The 16,431-nt window shown below is 41.9% G+C and overlaps 1 protein-coding gene across 4 annotated transcripts in view; it reads left to right on the top strand.

Moving 5' to 3' along the window:
* Positions 1–16,431, top strand: part of DHX40 (DEAH-box helicase 40) — a 187,302-nt gene that overhangs the window by 94,574 nt on the left and 76,297 nt on the right. For all 4 annotated transcript variants that reach the window (XM_077296171.1, XM_077296173.1, XM_077296174.1 and 1 more), the window contains exons 11-12: positions 5,415–5,495; positions 7,635–7,792. In XM_077296171.1, the coding sequence (XP_077152286.1) occupies positions 5,415–5,495; positions 7,635–7,792 (239 nt within the window). The remainder of the gene's footprint in view (positions 1–5,414; positions 5,496–7,634; positions 7,793–16,431) is intronic.

The following is a 16,431-nucleotide window of genomic DNA, read 5'->3' on the forward strand; positions in this document are numbered from 1 at the left end:
GGGCGTGATGACGCGATTCGTGCGCGCCGGCGCCGCCTTCTGAACAGTCACAGCCAGAGCACCCGGAAGAAGGAGCAGAGCGGCGCGGCGCGCTGCGGTGGAACGGGGGACAGGTGAATATAGCAAGTGCCGGGGGCCATCAACCTTTATGGAGCAGCATACGGGGCATATACTATGGAGCATCTTATGGGGGGCCATCAACCTTTATGGAGCAGCATACTGGGCATATACTATGGAGCATCTTATGGGGGCCATCGACCTTCATGGAGCAGCGTACAGGGCATATGGGTGGGAGCAGCACATGACAGGATGGGGGCGCAGGATGGGAGCAGCACATTACAGAATGGGGGCGCAGGATGGGAGCTGCACATGACAGAATGGGGGTGCAGGATGGGAGCAGCACATGACAATGGGGGCGCAGGATGGGAGCAGCACATGACAGCATGGGGGCGTAGGATGGGAGCAGCACATGACAGAACGGGGGCGAAGGATGGGAGCAGCACATGACAGGATTGGGGCGCAGGATGGGAGCAGCACATGAAAACGGGGGCGCAGGATGGGAGCAGCACATGACCGGATGGGGGCGCAGGATGAGAGCAGCACATGACAGGATGGCGCAGGATGGGGGCGCATGCGCCATACTGCTTTTCGGCTTTGCCCGCAATTGGGCAAAGCATACTGCACACGCGTGAGGTCACATTGCAATGCGCACGCGCAAAATCTGTACACTCTCTGCGAGATTCACGGCGAAGAATGCGTACAGCAAGCCGAGGAGGGGTGGAGAGAGAGAACAGAGGCAACGCCCATCGGACCGGACCGAATAGATTAACATACAGCGTGAGACAAATAAAAAAAAACAAACCTGACAATCAATTAAATGATATTTTTAGCTGGTAGAGCAAAAAAGTGGTGACAGGTTCCCTTTAAATTCGGACAGTAAGATGGACCCCCATCTTATAAAATCTTTTTTCTGCTATTTTCCACCCAAAATTTGGAGTGCGTCTTATGGTCCGGTGTATCTTATAGTCCGAAAAATATGGTAAATAAAAAATGGTATCACTGAAAATGTCATCTTGTCCCACTAGAAGCAAACCGCCGTACAGCACCATCAGCCGAAAAATAAAAAAGTTGTAGCTCTCAGAATAAAGCGATGCAAAAATAATTATTTTTTCTGTAATATAGTTTTAATTGTGTAAAAGCGCCAAAACCTAAATAAAATATAAATGTGGTATTGCTGTAATTGTACTGACCTGAAGAATAAAGCTGCTCTATCAATTTTACCACACACAGAACGGCATAACCCCCCCCCCCCCCCCCAAAAAAAAAAAATAAAAAAAAAAATCCTGTATTGTTTGTTTATTTTGCCTCCCAAAAATTGGAATAGAAAGCTATCAAAATATATCATGAGCCCGAAAATGGTACCAATAACAACATCAACTCGTCCTGTAAAAACAAGCCCTGAGTTTGTCAGCAGAAATATGGAAAAATTATAGCTCTCAAAATATGGTGATGCAAAAACTAGTTTTTTTGGGGAAAAAAAGTCTTTTCATGTATGACAACAGGCAATCATATAAACCTTATATAAATCTGATATCACTGTAATCGCATCGACCCTAAGAATAAAGAAGTCTAATCACTTATACCACACGAGGAACGGCGTAAAAAATAAATAAAACCAATTCTTCATCTTCTTCTTCACATTTATCTTGTGCTCTACGCTGAGCGCTTACATTGGGGTTTCCGTGTACTTCTCTGAAATACGTGCTTCAGACAGAACCCCCTGGCAGAAGTTTCCCTATAATCTGGCATATGAAGGCATTGTGGATGCTGTCTGACCTGTGATCCGGCAGTGTCCACCTGTTTATTAAGAGTGCATAAAAGTACCGTCGGCCACCGTTTTGTACACCTCTGAATAAAATGACACCGCTGGACAGAGGCCAGACTGAGTCCTGAGTACCTCAGCTGCTTCATTATAGTGAATGGATCCCTCGGGGGCTTCTTTTGAATTGCATCACTTGGAGATATAAAGGGAAACCCCAATATAAGTGCTCAGCATACAGTGCCAGATAAATGTCATCCAAGATGTTATGTAAAATGTTCCCAGTAAAAGCTTCAATTCAGTCCACAAAAAAGCAAATGTTCACACAGGTCCATCATCTGTTATCGGAAATATAGGGGTCTTCCACGTTACTAGTAGCACAAAGGCTCTGGAAAAAGCTAAAGGTACCTCGCCCCCCCAAAAGAAATTAGGCAAATTCTGTGCTCCCAAATCCAAATGTGCCCCAGTGTGTCTATCTAAACCGCAGTTAGTGTCCACATTTTTGGCATATCTGTAGCGATGAGAGCCCGCCTAATTTACATGTGCATGAGCTTGGGCACAATGTACTGGTCACTACAGCGTACTGGTCACTACAAATGCAGTTTGCAATTTTCACTTTCACATCCACTGCTGCCTGTTTCTGGAAACCATCCATGGAGTCAAAATCATCATTACACCTGTAGATAACTTCCCAAAGGGGTATAATTTCCTAAATGGGGTCACATGAGGGGGGTGTCTTTTTCTAGCACTTACGGGCTCTGTATATGGAGTCCGCAAACTATTATAGAAAATTCGGCTCTCCAGGATGCTTCCTGTATAACAGTACTGCTTAGCCATACAGCGAGACTCGGGAGGGAAGGAGTGTTATTTGCCAATAGCGCTCCATCCCTCCCGAGTCTCACTGTATGGCTAAGCAGTACTGTGCAGCCACATATTGGGTATTTGCAGATTCAGCAGAAATTGTAGTACAAATTTTGGTGCGTTTTTTTTTTTAACCCATTTCCCAGTGTGAAAATGTAAAATCTGGGGCTAAAACTAAATTTGGTGGTAAAAACGTAATTATTTTGTTCTTCATTGCCCAATGGTATAAAACTCACCTGTGGTATCAATATGATTACTGTACCCCTAGTTGAATATATTGAGATTGTAGTTTTTAAAATCGGTTCTCTTATTAGATGGCTCTGCTGTTTTGGCACCTCAGGGGCTCTGCCAATATGACATGGCATCCTCCAACCAGTCCAGCAAAATGTGCCTCAAAAATAGTGTTCGACCACATATGGGGTATCGGTGTACTCAGGAGAAATTGCACAGTTAGTCTTACGGTCCATTTTCTCCTGCGATCCTTGTGAAAATAAAAAATTGGGGCTAAAATAACATTTTTGGGGAAAAATTAGATTTTTTATTTTTTTTATTTTCATGGCTCTGCGTTATAAACTTCTGTGAAGCAGCTGGGTGTTCAAGGTGTTCACCACACATCTAGATACATTTTTTGAGGGGTCTAACTTTCAAAATGGTGGCACTTGTGGGGGTTTTCCACTGTTTAGGCACATCAGGGGCTCTCAAATTAAACATGACACTGGCAGATCATTCCATAAAAGTCTGCGTTCCAAAACTTCACACCTTTTCTGAGCTCTGCCGTAAGCCTAAGCAGTAGTTTACCCCCAGATATGGGGTATCTGCGGACTCAGGAGAAATTGCACAACAAATTTTGGGGTCGCTTTTCTCCTGCTATCCTTGTGAAAATTAAAATTGGGCTAAATAATATTTTTGTGGGAAAAATTAGATTTTTGGAGGTTTAACCCCTTAACGTCCAATGACAGGCATAGCTAGTCATGGCAGGGTGTCCGTTCCCACACCAGTACAGTCCATTTTCTCCTGTTAACTTTGGGAAAATAAAAAATTTGGGTCTAAAAGAAAAATTTTGCTGGAAAAATGTTGTTGTTTTTTTTTGTTTTTTTTTTTACATTTTCTTAGCTCTGTTATAAACTTGTATAAAGCACCTGCTGGTTCAAGAAGCTCACCACACATCTAGACAACTTCCTTGAGGGGTCTAGTTTCCAAAACGCTATTACTTGTGGGGGGTTTCCACTATTTAGGCACATCAGGGGCCCTACAAAAGTGACTTGGCTCTCTATTCCAACCAATTTTGTGTTCAAAAAGTCAAACCTTGTTCCTTCCCTTCCGGGTCATGCCATGTACCTAAACAGTGGTATTCCTCCTCACATGGGGTATCGGCGTACTCAGGAGAAATTGCACAACATTTTTTGGGGTCCATTTTCTCTTGCTACCTTTGTTAAAAATTTGGTGCTAAAAGATGATTTTTGTTGAAAAAATGTGATTTTTAATTTTCACAACTCTACGTTATAAACTTATAAGAAGCACTTGGGGGTTCAGGGTGCTCAATAAACATCTAGATAAGTCCCTTGAGGGGTCTAGTTTCTAAAACGGGGTCATTTCTTGGGGGTTTCCACTGTTTAGGCACATCAGGGGCTCTCGAAACATGACATGGTGTCCGCTCTCGATTCCAGCTAATTTTGCATTGAAAGCCTCAAATGGTGCCCCTTCCCTTCCGAACCCTGCTGTGTGCCCAAACAGTGGTCTTCCTCCACACATGGGGTATCAGCGTACTCGGGAGAAATTGCACAACAAAAATTGTGGTTAATTTTCTCCTGATACCCTTGAGAAAATAAAAAAAAATTGTGTCCGAAGTAAAATTTTTGTGAAGAAAGTTAAATGTTCATTTTTTCCTTCCACATTGCTTCAGTTCTTCTGAAGCACTTGAAGGGTTAATAAACTTCTTGAATATGTTTTTGAACACTTTGAGAGCTGCAGTTTTTTCAAATGGTGTTACTTTTGTTTTTTTTCTGTCGTATAGGCCCCCCAAAGTCACTTCAAATGTGAGGTGGTCCCTAAAAAAAATGGTTTTGTAAATTTTGTTGGAAAAATGATAAATTGCTGGTCAATTTTTTACCCTTACAACTTCCTAACACAAAAAAATATGTTTCCAAAGTTGTGCTGATGTAAAGTAGACATGTGGGAAATGTTATTTATTAACTGTTTTGTGTGGCATAACACTCTGATTTAGGTGCATAAACATAAATAAATTGAAAATTGTGAAATTTTCAAAATTCTTGCCAAATTTATATTTTTTTTTACAAATGAACACAAGTAATTTTGAAGAAATTTTACCACTATCATAAAGTACAATATGTCGCAAAAAAACAGTCTTCGTATCAGCGGGATCCGTTCATGAGTTATAACCACATAAAGTGACAGTCGTCAGATTTCAAAATTTAGGCCTGGTCATTAACCTACAAATTGGCTTGGTCCTTAAGGGGTTAAGGTGCTCACCACACATCTAGATAGATTCTCTCTTGTGTCTGTGTACTCGCTCTTTTCTGCACTCACTCTCTTGCTAGCTCGCTCTTTCGCTTTCTCACACTTTATCGCACGCTTTCTCGTGCTTTTGCTTTTTCTTGTGCTCTCTCTCGCGCGCTCATGCTCTTTCTCTCTCGTGATCTTGCTCTCTCTCGTGCGGTCCCGCTGTTTCCTTCTCCCTCTTTTTTGCATTATTGACATCTAATGTTATCCGCAGGTTCCCCTACTTGGATCCACCTGAAGAGAGATTTATTTTAGAAGCCCTTAGGAAGCTCTATCAATGCAGTGCAATTGACAGGTGATAAACTTTCTAACTAATATAGGCTTATTAACATCTATTATTAACCCCTTCATGACCGGAGCTTTTTTCGGTTTTCGCTCCCTCTTTCCCAGAGCCATAACTTTTTTATTTTTCCGTCGATATGGCCATGTGAGGGCTTATTTTTTGTGGGACGAGTTGTACTTTTTAATGACACCATTGATTTTTTTTGTCGCTACTCCGTTTAGCGATCATGTTAATCCTTTTTTTTATTGATAGATCAGGCGATTCTGAACTTGGCGATACCAAATATATCTGTTTGATTTTATTTTTATTGTTTTATTTTGAATCGGGTGATTAGTGATGAGCAAATATACTCATTAGCTGAATGGTTGCTAGGGAATCCCCACATGTACTTATGCTGGCTAACAGATGTAAATCATTCAGCTGCGGCAATAAAAACTAAATCTCCGAGCACCAAAAAATACTCGGAGGACACCTGAGCGTGCTCGGGAAATCTTGAGTAATGAGTATATTCGCTCATCATTATTGGTGATTTAAACTTTTATATATTTTTTTATTTTTTTCATATTTTTAATAACATTTTTTTTTTACTTTTGGCATGCTTCAATAGTCTCCATGGGAGGCTAGAAGCTGCCACAACTCGATCGGCTCTGCTACATAGAGGCGATGCTCAGATCGCCCCTATGTAGCAGAATTACTGCATTGCTATGAGCGCCAACCACAGGTGACGCTCATGGCAATCCTACATCAACAACCATAGAGGTCTCAAGGAGACCTCTAGTTGTCATTCCGACGCACCGCTGATCCCCTATCACGTGACCGAGGCCAGCGGTGTGCGTATTTCTGGCCCGATGGCCGGAACTGCTCGTTAAATGCCGCTGTCAGTGTTTGACCGACATTTAACTAGTTAATAGCGCCTTTTGCGGGGCTTCTGACATCGGACATACTATCCCGTCCGACGTCACAAAGGGGTGAACATTACATCTTGCAATGTCTTATTAATACAGTTTATAAGGAACCACACAGGTCTCGTGTCCTCTCAGAACCACCAGCAATTGTGTTCACTTATCTAAATTCCCTGCCTACAGTCCCATTATTATATTAGACACATAAACAGATCTTTAGAAAAAGTATTTATGAAGCCCGTTTATTTTATATAGGATATTGATATATGATATCAGATATGGATTTATGATATGATGGGCAGCACGGTGGCTCAGTGGTTAGCACTGCAGCCTTGCAGCGCTGGGATCCTGGGTTTAAGTCCCACCAAGGACAACATCTGCAAGGAGTTTGTATGTTCTCCCCGTGTTTGCGTGGGTTTCCTCCCACATTCCAAAGACATACTGATAGGGAATTTAGAATGTGAGCCCCATTGGGGACAGCGATGATAATGTGTAGTGGGTGTACATATCCTGGCTTCAGAGAGGAGCACTGCGCATGATCGGAAGTACATGAGACTAAGGTGGTCTAGCCTGGGTCAACTAACGCCCCATCAACTAGTTAAAGGGTTCATTTACATATCCTAAACGGACTGTAGAAATACTAAAGATCTGTTTATGGGTCCAGCGTAATAAAAGGACTATTAGGCAGGGAATTTACATAGGTGGGCACAACTGCTGGTGGTTCTGGGGGTGCGGGAGACCTGTCAGGTTCCTCTTAAATGCTTTCTTGTTTTCTGCAGATGTTGTGTTTATACCATTTGTTCTTGATTTCATATCTTGAAGCTTTGTAAATATTAGCAAATGATTTTTGTGACACAGAGACAACACAGATACACCTGAAAGGGTTCCCAGTACATTTATTTCCCATTGAAGTGTTATTTTTCATCTTCTCATTCATATCTGGCAATTAGTGATGAGCAAACATGCTTGGATAAGGAATTATCCGAACATACTCGTGTGCTAACCAATTGTCTTTGGTGTGCTGGAAAAATGGGTTTGAGTCCCGCGGCTGCATGTCTCGCAGTAGTTAGACAGCCGCAACACATGCAGAGGGGATTGCCTACCAAACAGCTGCAGGACTCAAACCTATTTTTCAAGGACACTCGGTTAGCATACGAGCATGCTCGTACGCCTTATCCGAGCACGTACGCTCATCACTGATGTCAATCTGTCAGAACTGACCACATTTTTCATTTTCTCTTTAATAAAGGAGCGGCAATGTTACAGATCTTGGACGTTTCATCATTGAATTTCCTTTATCTCCAAATTTGGCCTGTGCTCTTATTAAAGCAACCTATTTTGGGTGTGAGGATGTTCTTCTTCCTGTGGCAGCCATGTTATCTGTGGAACATGTGTTTATACAATCAGGTATCTTGTAGGGATTACTACTAAAATATTTCCACCATCATTTGTGGGTGCATTTGTGTAGAGTTAACTGTGCTCCGCTGGTATAGTCTGACACTGCTTAAAGGGAACCTCTCAGGTCATGTATATTTATCTAAGTAAAGTCAGAGCAGGCTAGGGGTTATAATTTGCATCCAGATCATGTCTGTTATAGGTAGCACTCTGGTGAAAGGAGAAAATCTACATTATTATGGCGCTGTCGTACGGTCCGTTCCATTCATCAGGGCGAGTGCAGCACTGAGCTCTCATAGTTGAGCACTTTCAGAGGATGAACTAAACATGTGACAAAATTGGAGAACTTGGAGTGCTTCCTATGACACGGACATGATGTGGATGACAGTTATAATCGGAGGTATATATATATATGAGGACTGACATATACCGCTGACATGAGTTGAACAGGCCTAAACCGGTGATGCAGTACAGCATCAAATAAGTATTGCATAGGGCTGTAATATATAAGGCCGTGTAGCGGTTAATGTCAATGTATTTGGTGTTCTATAGCAGTGAAGGGATTTGCTTTAGGATTCCTAGTGGTTGACGGTAATGAAGACAGTAAAGGTGTTATCCGGGACTTTTGTATTATCTTTTTTTCTTACGAAGCAAAGAATTTTCAGACAAGTAGTTGCTAATTGGTTGTTCTGCCTGTCGCCGATCTCTGCCAATTCCAAGCGATCACAGACTGTTCAAATGAAGAAGCAGAATCTTCAGCAAGGTCTCACATGCGCAGAGCAGCTCTTCTTCTTTGTCTGCTCTGTTGATGGGGAGTCACTGCCAATATCATATGGATTACCAGCCGGCTTCCCGCCGTTAGTCAACAGGGAGATGGCTCTCCAATACAGACATTTGAAAAGATGTCCCATGAACAGAGCAGAGCGGAAGGAAATATGCTGACGTCAACAGAAGCTGTAGAATTAACGTTAGGAATGGTTTGTGACCGTTCTGAGCTAGCAGAGATCGGCGCTGGGCAGAACAGGCATGTAGTTAGAAACTACCTGCCTGTAAGTTATTAGCCCCATAAGATGAAAATACTAAAGTTTTGAACAAGAATGTTCTGTGCAGTATGTGCTTGAGACTTCTGAAAATCACTGTTATTGTAGTATGCAGCACCTTTTCTGAACTGAAGATCCCTTGCATATGTGCACTGTGGGGACGTATCCTTAGGTTACAGCTTAAAAGGAAACTTTTCTACCATTTCTATGAGAAGCAAGAATAATCTATTAAGCAAAAACTTCACGGTGACCTGTTTCATGCTACAATGAGAACACACTATCTCATTACATCACATGTAATGATTTCCCATGTTATCGCATTGTGGACTATCACAACTCTGATACAGAGCCACAAATAGTTTCTAATGTGTTTCATTTTTTATCGCTGGTTGCTAGCCTCATGCGACTATCTTGCTGTACACTTCAATGCAAGTTCCATGCATCTGGAAGTTGCCTGCGATTACCGTAAGCTTTTTTTTATAGAGCAATCTCCCAGCAGTAAAATAGTCAGATGAAAAAAGTCACCGACAAGTTGCTCATTAATGAATGTAAATCTCCAAATCACATTAAAGACTTATTTCCAGAATTGAACTTTTTCCTTATCCATAACATAGGATGTAAGGCCCAAGATCCCTAGAAATAGCTGAAACTGCTGCTGAAATAACTGCCAGGCCCTATATTCATCTTCCTAGCGCAGTCTTGTAGACCATCAATGGAGCAGAGGTTGGGCTGTAATTGCTGGGCATCTCAGTGGTAGGATCCCTAGTGATCAGTGAATTATCTTATGGACACTGGATATCTTTCAGTTCTGGGAATACTCCTTTAAATGTTTACTAGAAAATGAAGACCTTTGACTTCTGTTCTGTATGGCACCAAAAGTATCTATTAAAGAAGTGATATAGTAACTACCATTAATTTCTTAGGAGTTAGACATGAGTTAAAATGTACCTTATTACACCAGTAGCTCTGCAATACATTAAACAGGGTAGAACTGACTACCTAGTATTGTACTATTGCCAAATACTTATTTTAAAAGGATTTTTTTTATTTAACCAGAGTACCACTTAAGGACTGCTGCTCTACTGATTTTGGAACCTTATTTTTTATGCCCTTTTTTTTAAGTCATGTTCCCCAATAATTAAAGATGCCCAATATGCAAATTTTGTATTTAGCCAACTTGGCGTATACCACAGAACTTCTGCTTCTTTGTGTGTTTTTGCTTTTTCTCCTCTATGATGCTAAATATTAACACATCATAGAGGGGGAAAAACAAGTGCCCACAGAGAAGGTCACAGCTGCAGCTTGATCTCCTAAACACACTGAGAACTCCGCTGTCACAGCTTTTCTTCCTGCTATTGGAGTTACGAAGGACAGAGGAGCAGCAAAACAGGAGAGCCGGACCCAACTGAATTACAGGTGATGGCTACTATTCTCCTGTACTCCAGTGCTACAGTAGCAGAAAAGGACACTGTGACTGCGGAGCTCTACGTGTGTTCATGTGAGACAAAGCTCATCTCTGGAGGACCCAAGTGTAATCTTCTCTGTGGGTGTTGTCTTATTTCCCTCTATGACACAGTCATGTTTTGATTGGACAATGTCATAGAGGAGAAAAAGACTGTGCACAGAGAAGTACTGTGGTATATATGCTCAGTTAGTTGAAGGAAAAAAAAATTGCACGTTGGGTACTCTTTATTGTCGGAGTTTAGCGGAATCATTGGAGTGTAGTAGCACAGAAAAGATAAAATAAAAACTTCCAGAATCAATGGAACAGCACCAATTGATTCAGGTGGGTTTGAACGAGCATCATATGCTATAAACAAAATTGTTTACCCACAATTTTGGAAAGGGTCTAACAATTTTGTCCAGCCCATTTTTGGGGTTTAGTGTGAAATTTTGTTAAATTTGAATTTTCTTCTTTTTTTTTGTGATGTTCCAATACACACAAAGGAAATCAATGTGTATAATACAACATGTATAATTTCAATAATTTTCTCGGAGAAATACTTCACTCTCTGGAACAATTTTAAGGATGCCAACACTTTCTATCAGGACTCAATGTGTGATACTGACACTTTTAGCTGTCATATCCAGATAGGCAGTGTGGGGCACAGGCAGTACAGCAAAACTGGCAGTTTTAGGAGAGGAGCAGAGCTGATAGAAGTGTTTGTAATTTGGCACAGTCAAACTCAGCTGCAGTGCAACTCCCTCCAAACTGTCTCATGCAGGAGGTTAGACCAGGAGATCAGAGCTATATCATTACATCTCTCACAGAGAAATCTATAAAGCAATGGGGTAGGCATGTTTTTTCCTTTAAGAATTGTTGCCTGCTCATGATTGGTCAGCGTCATACAGGGAGAAGAAATACACACCCTATTTATATGATAAAAAAAATTAGAATATTGCTTTGTGTCGCCGTTGTCCAAGACTCATAAAATGTTGAATTTTCTATTGATGGGGCTGGTGAGGGAGGGCTTATGTTTGCACGGCAAACTGACATTTTTATCTATACTAATTCTTTGTATAGAATAAACACAACAGTAGCACCTTATAGAATTATACGTTTATAAAAGTTATATACCCTGCTCAAAAAATGGGGAAATATTTGACAAACTGTGGTCTTTGTGGCTTGAAATGGGCTGAGGCAGGGTAAAGAGGGCAAGGAGGCTCAGGGCCTGGGGATGGTAGAAATACTATATATGCGGTCTTAATTGTGATAAGATATATTATGTCTCGCTCGAGGAAGTGGTAATAAAATATGTGAGCTGTCTACTGGAAGGGGGGCATAAGTTGGGGATAATTGGGGTTTGACACTGTTAAAAATGTTAAAATTTGAAATGTACACAAGGATGTCACATGTAAAATGTACTGTTATTCTTAATAAAAATTTATTTGATTTAAAAAAAAAAAAAAGGTGTCCAGAGACTGGAGGCACTACCAGGAGACAGGCCAGTACACCAGTAGACATGGAGGGGGCCGTAGGAGGGCAACAACCCAGCAGCTGGACCGCTACCTCAGCCTTTGTGCAAGGAGGAACAGGAGGAGCACTGCCAGAGCCCTGCAAAATGACCTCCAGCAGGCCACAAATGTGCATATGTCTGCACAAATGGTCAGAAACCGACTCCATGAGGATGGTCTGAGTGCCCGACGTCCACAGATGGGGGTTGTGCTCACAGCCCAACACCGTGCAGGATGCTTGGCATTTGCCACAGAACACCAGGATTGGCAAATTTGCCATTAGCGTCCTGTGCTCTTCACAGATGAAAGCAGGTTCACACTGAGCACATGTAACAGACGTGACAGTCTGGAGACATCGTGGAGAGCGAACTGCTGCCTGCAACATCCTTCAGCATGACCGGTTTGGCAGTGGGTCAGTAATGGTATGGGGTGGCATTTCTTTGGAGGGCCGCACAGCCCTCCATGTGCTCGCTAGAGGTAGCCTGACTGCCATTAGGTACCGAGATGAGATCCTCAGACCCCTTGTGAGACCATATGCTGGTGCTGTTGCCCTGGGTTCCTTCTATTGCAGGACATTGCCAGACCTCATGTGGCTGGACTGTGTCAGCAGTTCCTGCAAGATGAAGCATTGAAGCTATGGACTGGCCTGCCCATTCCCCAGACCTAAATCCGATTGAACAGATCTGGGACATCACGTCTCGCACCATCCACCAACACGTTGCACCACAGACTGTCCAGCAGTTGGCGGATGCTTTAGTCGAGGCCTGGGAGGAGATCCCTCAGGAGACCATCCTCCGCTTCATCAGGAGCATGCCCAGGCATTGTACGGAGGTCATACAGTCACGTGGAGGCCACACACACTACTGAGCATCATTTCCTTGTCTTGAGGCATTTCCACTGAAGATGGATCAGCCTGTAAATTCATTTTCCACTTTGATTTTGAGCATCATTCCAACTCCAGACCTCTGTTGGATATTAGTTGTGATTTACATTGATAATTTTTAGGTTTTATTGTTCTCAACACGTTTAACTATGTAATGAATAAAGATTTACAACTGGAATATTTCTTTCAGTGATATCTAGGATGTGGGATTTTAGTGTTCCCTTTATGTTTTTGAGCAGTGTATTTCACAAATGTATATTAAATTATTTATAGAAAACAAAATAACCACGGTGCTCTGTAAAAAAGTGGAAGCCACTCAAGAACTAACCAAAAACCCAAAACCATGGAAAGCCAAAAAAATATCCAGACGAGATAAAATGAAAGGTATATCTTTATTAAATAAAATGACACAAAGTGGTACTATATAGAAATTCTGCATGTACCAAGCATATATAAATGGTTAACATCAGAAATAATGTACAATAAAATATTTTTTATATATATATAAAAAAAAATTGCAAATGGCCGATTAAAGGTATTAGTAGCATGATCTATCTCATCAAAAGGCACATAAAATATAAATAAAATTGCATATGTGAATACCATAAAAATCCATCCAATTTAGCACCAAAGAAAGGAATTACTTGTAATACATGATTCCATACAATATGAAACAAAAATGACAGAGACACATGATCCAAATTATCTGCAATATATTTACACACATCATGTGTCTGCTAGGACTATCAGACTCATCATCATAAACCATAAATGAAAAAACCACAAAAAAGATGATACAATAGCCAATATATAGAAAATATTGTTATAAACTTTATTAGCACATATTAAAAACTCCATCACACCAAATTGGAACAGAGAGTGAATATCGGCACTACAATGCGCTCCATGTGATACATGGGTGACCGACACACTCACGCGGCACCACAGCCAAACAACCACCTGGCAGCAATATGTCTATGTTATATGTTGGCCCTCTATATGTAACGTACTAGTAGCTATAGCCATTATCTACTCCATACAAAGAAGAATGCTAGTTACTTACGCTCCTAACTGGCGCAATAGACAGGGCACACCTGCTTCACTTTACCCCATAATTCCTAATAGCAACCATATAGTAAGTAAATAATTTTACCTGTGCCGCAGGGATACCAGGGTGAGGCTGTGGTCCGGGCGAGAGCGCCTGCCCCGACGTACGTTTCGGACCTATACCTTTTTCAAGGGGCCTGATTTACACTGTTCTCTGCCCGCCTTAAGTAGTATACCGACAATGTGTATGGTGACCACGCCACCGGAAGTTGCGCACCCGACCCGGAAGTGACGCGCCGCGTCGCCGAGGCAACCGCAACAACAGCAAGCACCGGAGTCACATGATGACAAGGTAACATAACCCCGCCTCCACGTGGAGACTCCGATGCCCGCAGCCACCGCGGCGTCCCAGGCAACGGGCGCGTACAGGGCAAGGATTTGCAAGACCCGATATTTATATATATATATATGTGCAACATAGCCAATCTGCACCTTAACCACATAAAACGAGCACCACATAGATTAAAAACTGGTCATGTAGAGACAACAAAGTGGACATGGTACATCATATAAGGACTTGTTTACATAACTGTCACTCAGGGCCAGTATTACTTATCAACATAGCACATAATACCAAAAACCAATATGCACAAATACATAGCGTAGTATACAGCAGCAGTAGATTTATGATATTCTTCCTTCTTGCATCCATATAGATAGTTTCCCACGATTCACATATGCAAGTGCATCCGTCGTTCCGTGTACCTATAAGATCCACAATGTCTCCACAAATACCTGTGACTAAAAATATAAAAACAATTTAAAATATGCACACACAAAGCGCATTATGCACCGATTATGACACAGAGAGTGTGGATTAGAGAAATGGGGTATAGCTCAAATTCTCGTTGAGTCCAGATGGATGGACTGTACCCAATGTCCATATCCACCTGGACTCTAATTGAGCCAACCTCTTAAACATTCCTCCACCCCGAATATTGCCATCCAGCATATCAATGCCCCTAAATCGCAGCTGTCTACTATCACATCCGTGAGACCTGTGAAAATGCTTGGGAATCGTTTTAAGCAGTGTCACATCGTCAGCCGTGGCTGCTGCTTCGATTCCCAAAACATGCTCACGGATCCTTATCTTAAGCTGTCTAGTCGTCATCCCCACGTAGATCATATCACATGGGCAGACAGCGTAATAAATTACGTTTCTACTAGTACACGTAATATTAGTTTTTATTTTAAATTCTCTAGAGCCATCTTGATTTTTAAATGAATCTGTTCGATCCATATTAACGCAGGCCACACAATGGCCGCATGGGGCACTACCATGGCGTCTTTTTATTCGGTCGAGGAATGTGGTTGCTGGCTCACCCGTATAATGACTGCGAACTAATTGGTCCCGTAAATTTTTCGATCTTCTAGCTGTAATAACAGCTCTATCCGGGACAAATCTCGCAATCACCGGGTCGGCCTTCAGGATGTGCCAAGATTTGTCAAGAATTTTCCTCATTTTAGAGAAATGTGAATGGAAATTGGTGACAAATCTTACATCTCCACATTCCTTAGGTTGGCGTGTCCCATATAATAACTCATTTCTGGAGGACCCTTTTGCACGGTTGTAGGCTTTTTTAATCATACGGTTGCTGAAACCTCGCTCCCTCAGGCGTTGTTTTAAATCTTCCGCCTGTTTATAAAAATCACTTTCTGTGGAGCAGAGTCTCCGCAACCGCAAAAATTGTGCAGATTCACATTTCTCTAAAATGAGGAAAATTCTTGACAAATCTTGGCACATCCTGAAGGCCGACCCGGTGATTGCGAGATTTGTCCCGGATAGAGCTGTTATTACAGCTAGAAGATCGAAAAATTTACGGGACCAATTAGTTCGCAGTCATTATACGGGTGAGCCAGCAACCACATTCCTCGACCGAATAAAAAGACGCCATGGTAGTGCCCCATGCGGCCATTGTGTGGCCTGCGTTAATATGGATCGAACAGATTCATTTAAAAATCAAGATGGCTCTAGAGAATTTAAAATAAAAACTAATATTACGTGTACTAGTAGAAACGTAATTTATTACGCTGTCTGCCCATGTGATATGATCTACGTGGGGATGACGACTAGACAGCTTAAGATAAGGATCCGTGAGCATGTTTTGGGAATCGAAGCAGCAGCCACGGCTGACGATGTGACACTGCTTAAAACGATTCCCAAGCATTTTCACAGGTCTCACGGATGTGATAGTAGACAGCTGCGATTTAGGGGCATTGATATGCTGGATGGCAATATTCGGGGTGGAGGAATGTTTAAGAGGTTGGCTCAATTAGAGTCCAGGTGGATATGGACATTGGGTACAGTCCATCCATCTGGACTCAACGAGAATTTGAGCTATACCCCATTTCTCTAATCCACACTCTCTGTGTCATAATCGGTGCATAATGCGCTTTGTGTGTGCATATTTTAAATTGTTTTTATATTTTTAGTCACAGGTATTTGTGGAGACATTGTGGATCTTATAGGTACACGGAACGACGGATGCACTTGCATATGTGAATCGTGGGAAACTATCTATATGGATGCAAGAAGGAAGAATATCATAAATCTACTGCTGCTGTATACTACGCTATGTATTTGTGCATATTGGTTTTTGGTATTATGTGCTATGTTGATAAGTAATACTGGCCCTGAGTGACAGTTATGTAAACAAGTCCTTATA

The sequence above is a fragment of the Ranitomeya variabilis genome, chromosome 3 (assembly GCF_051348905.1).
Source record: "Ranitomeya variabilis isolate aRanVar5 chromosome 3, aRanVar5.hap1, whole genome shotgun sequence".
NCBI lineage: Eukaryota > Metazoa > Chordata > Amphibia > Anura > Dendrobatidae > Ranitomeya > Ranitomeya variabilis.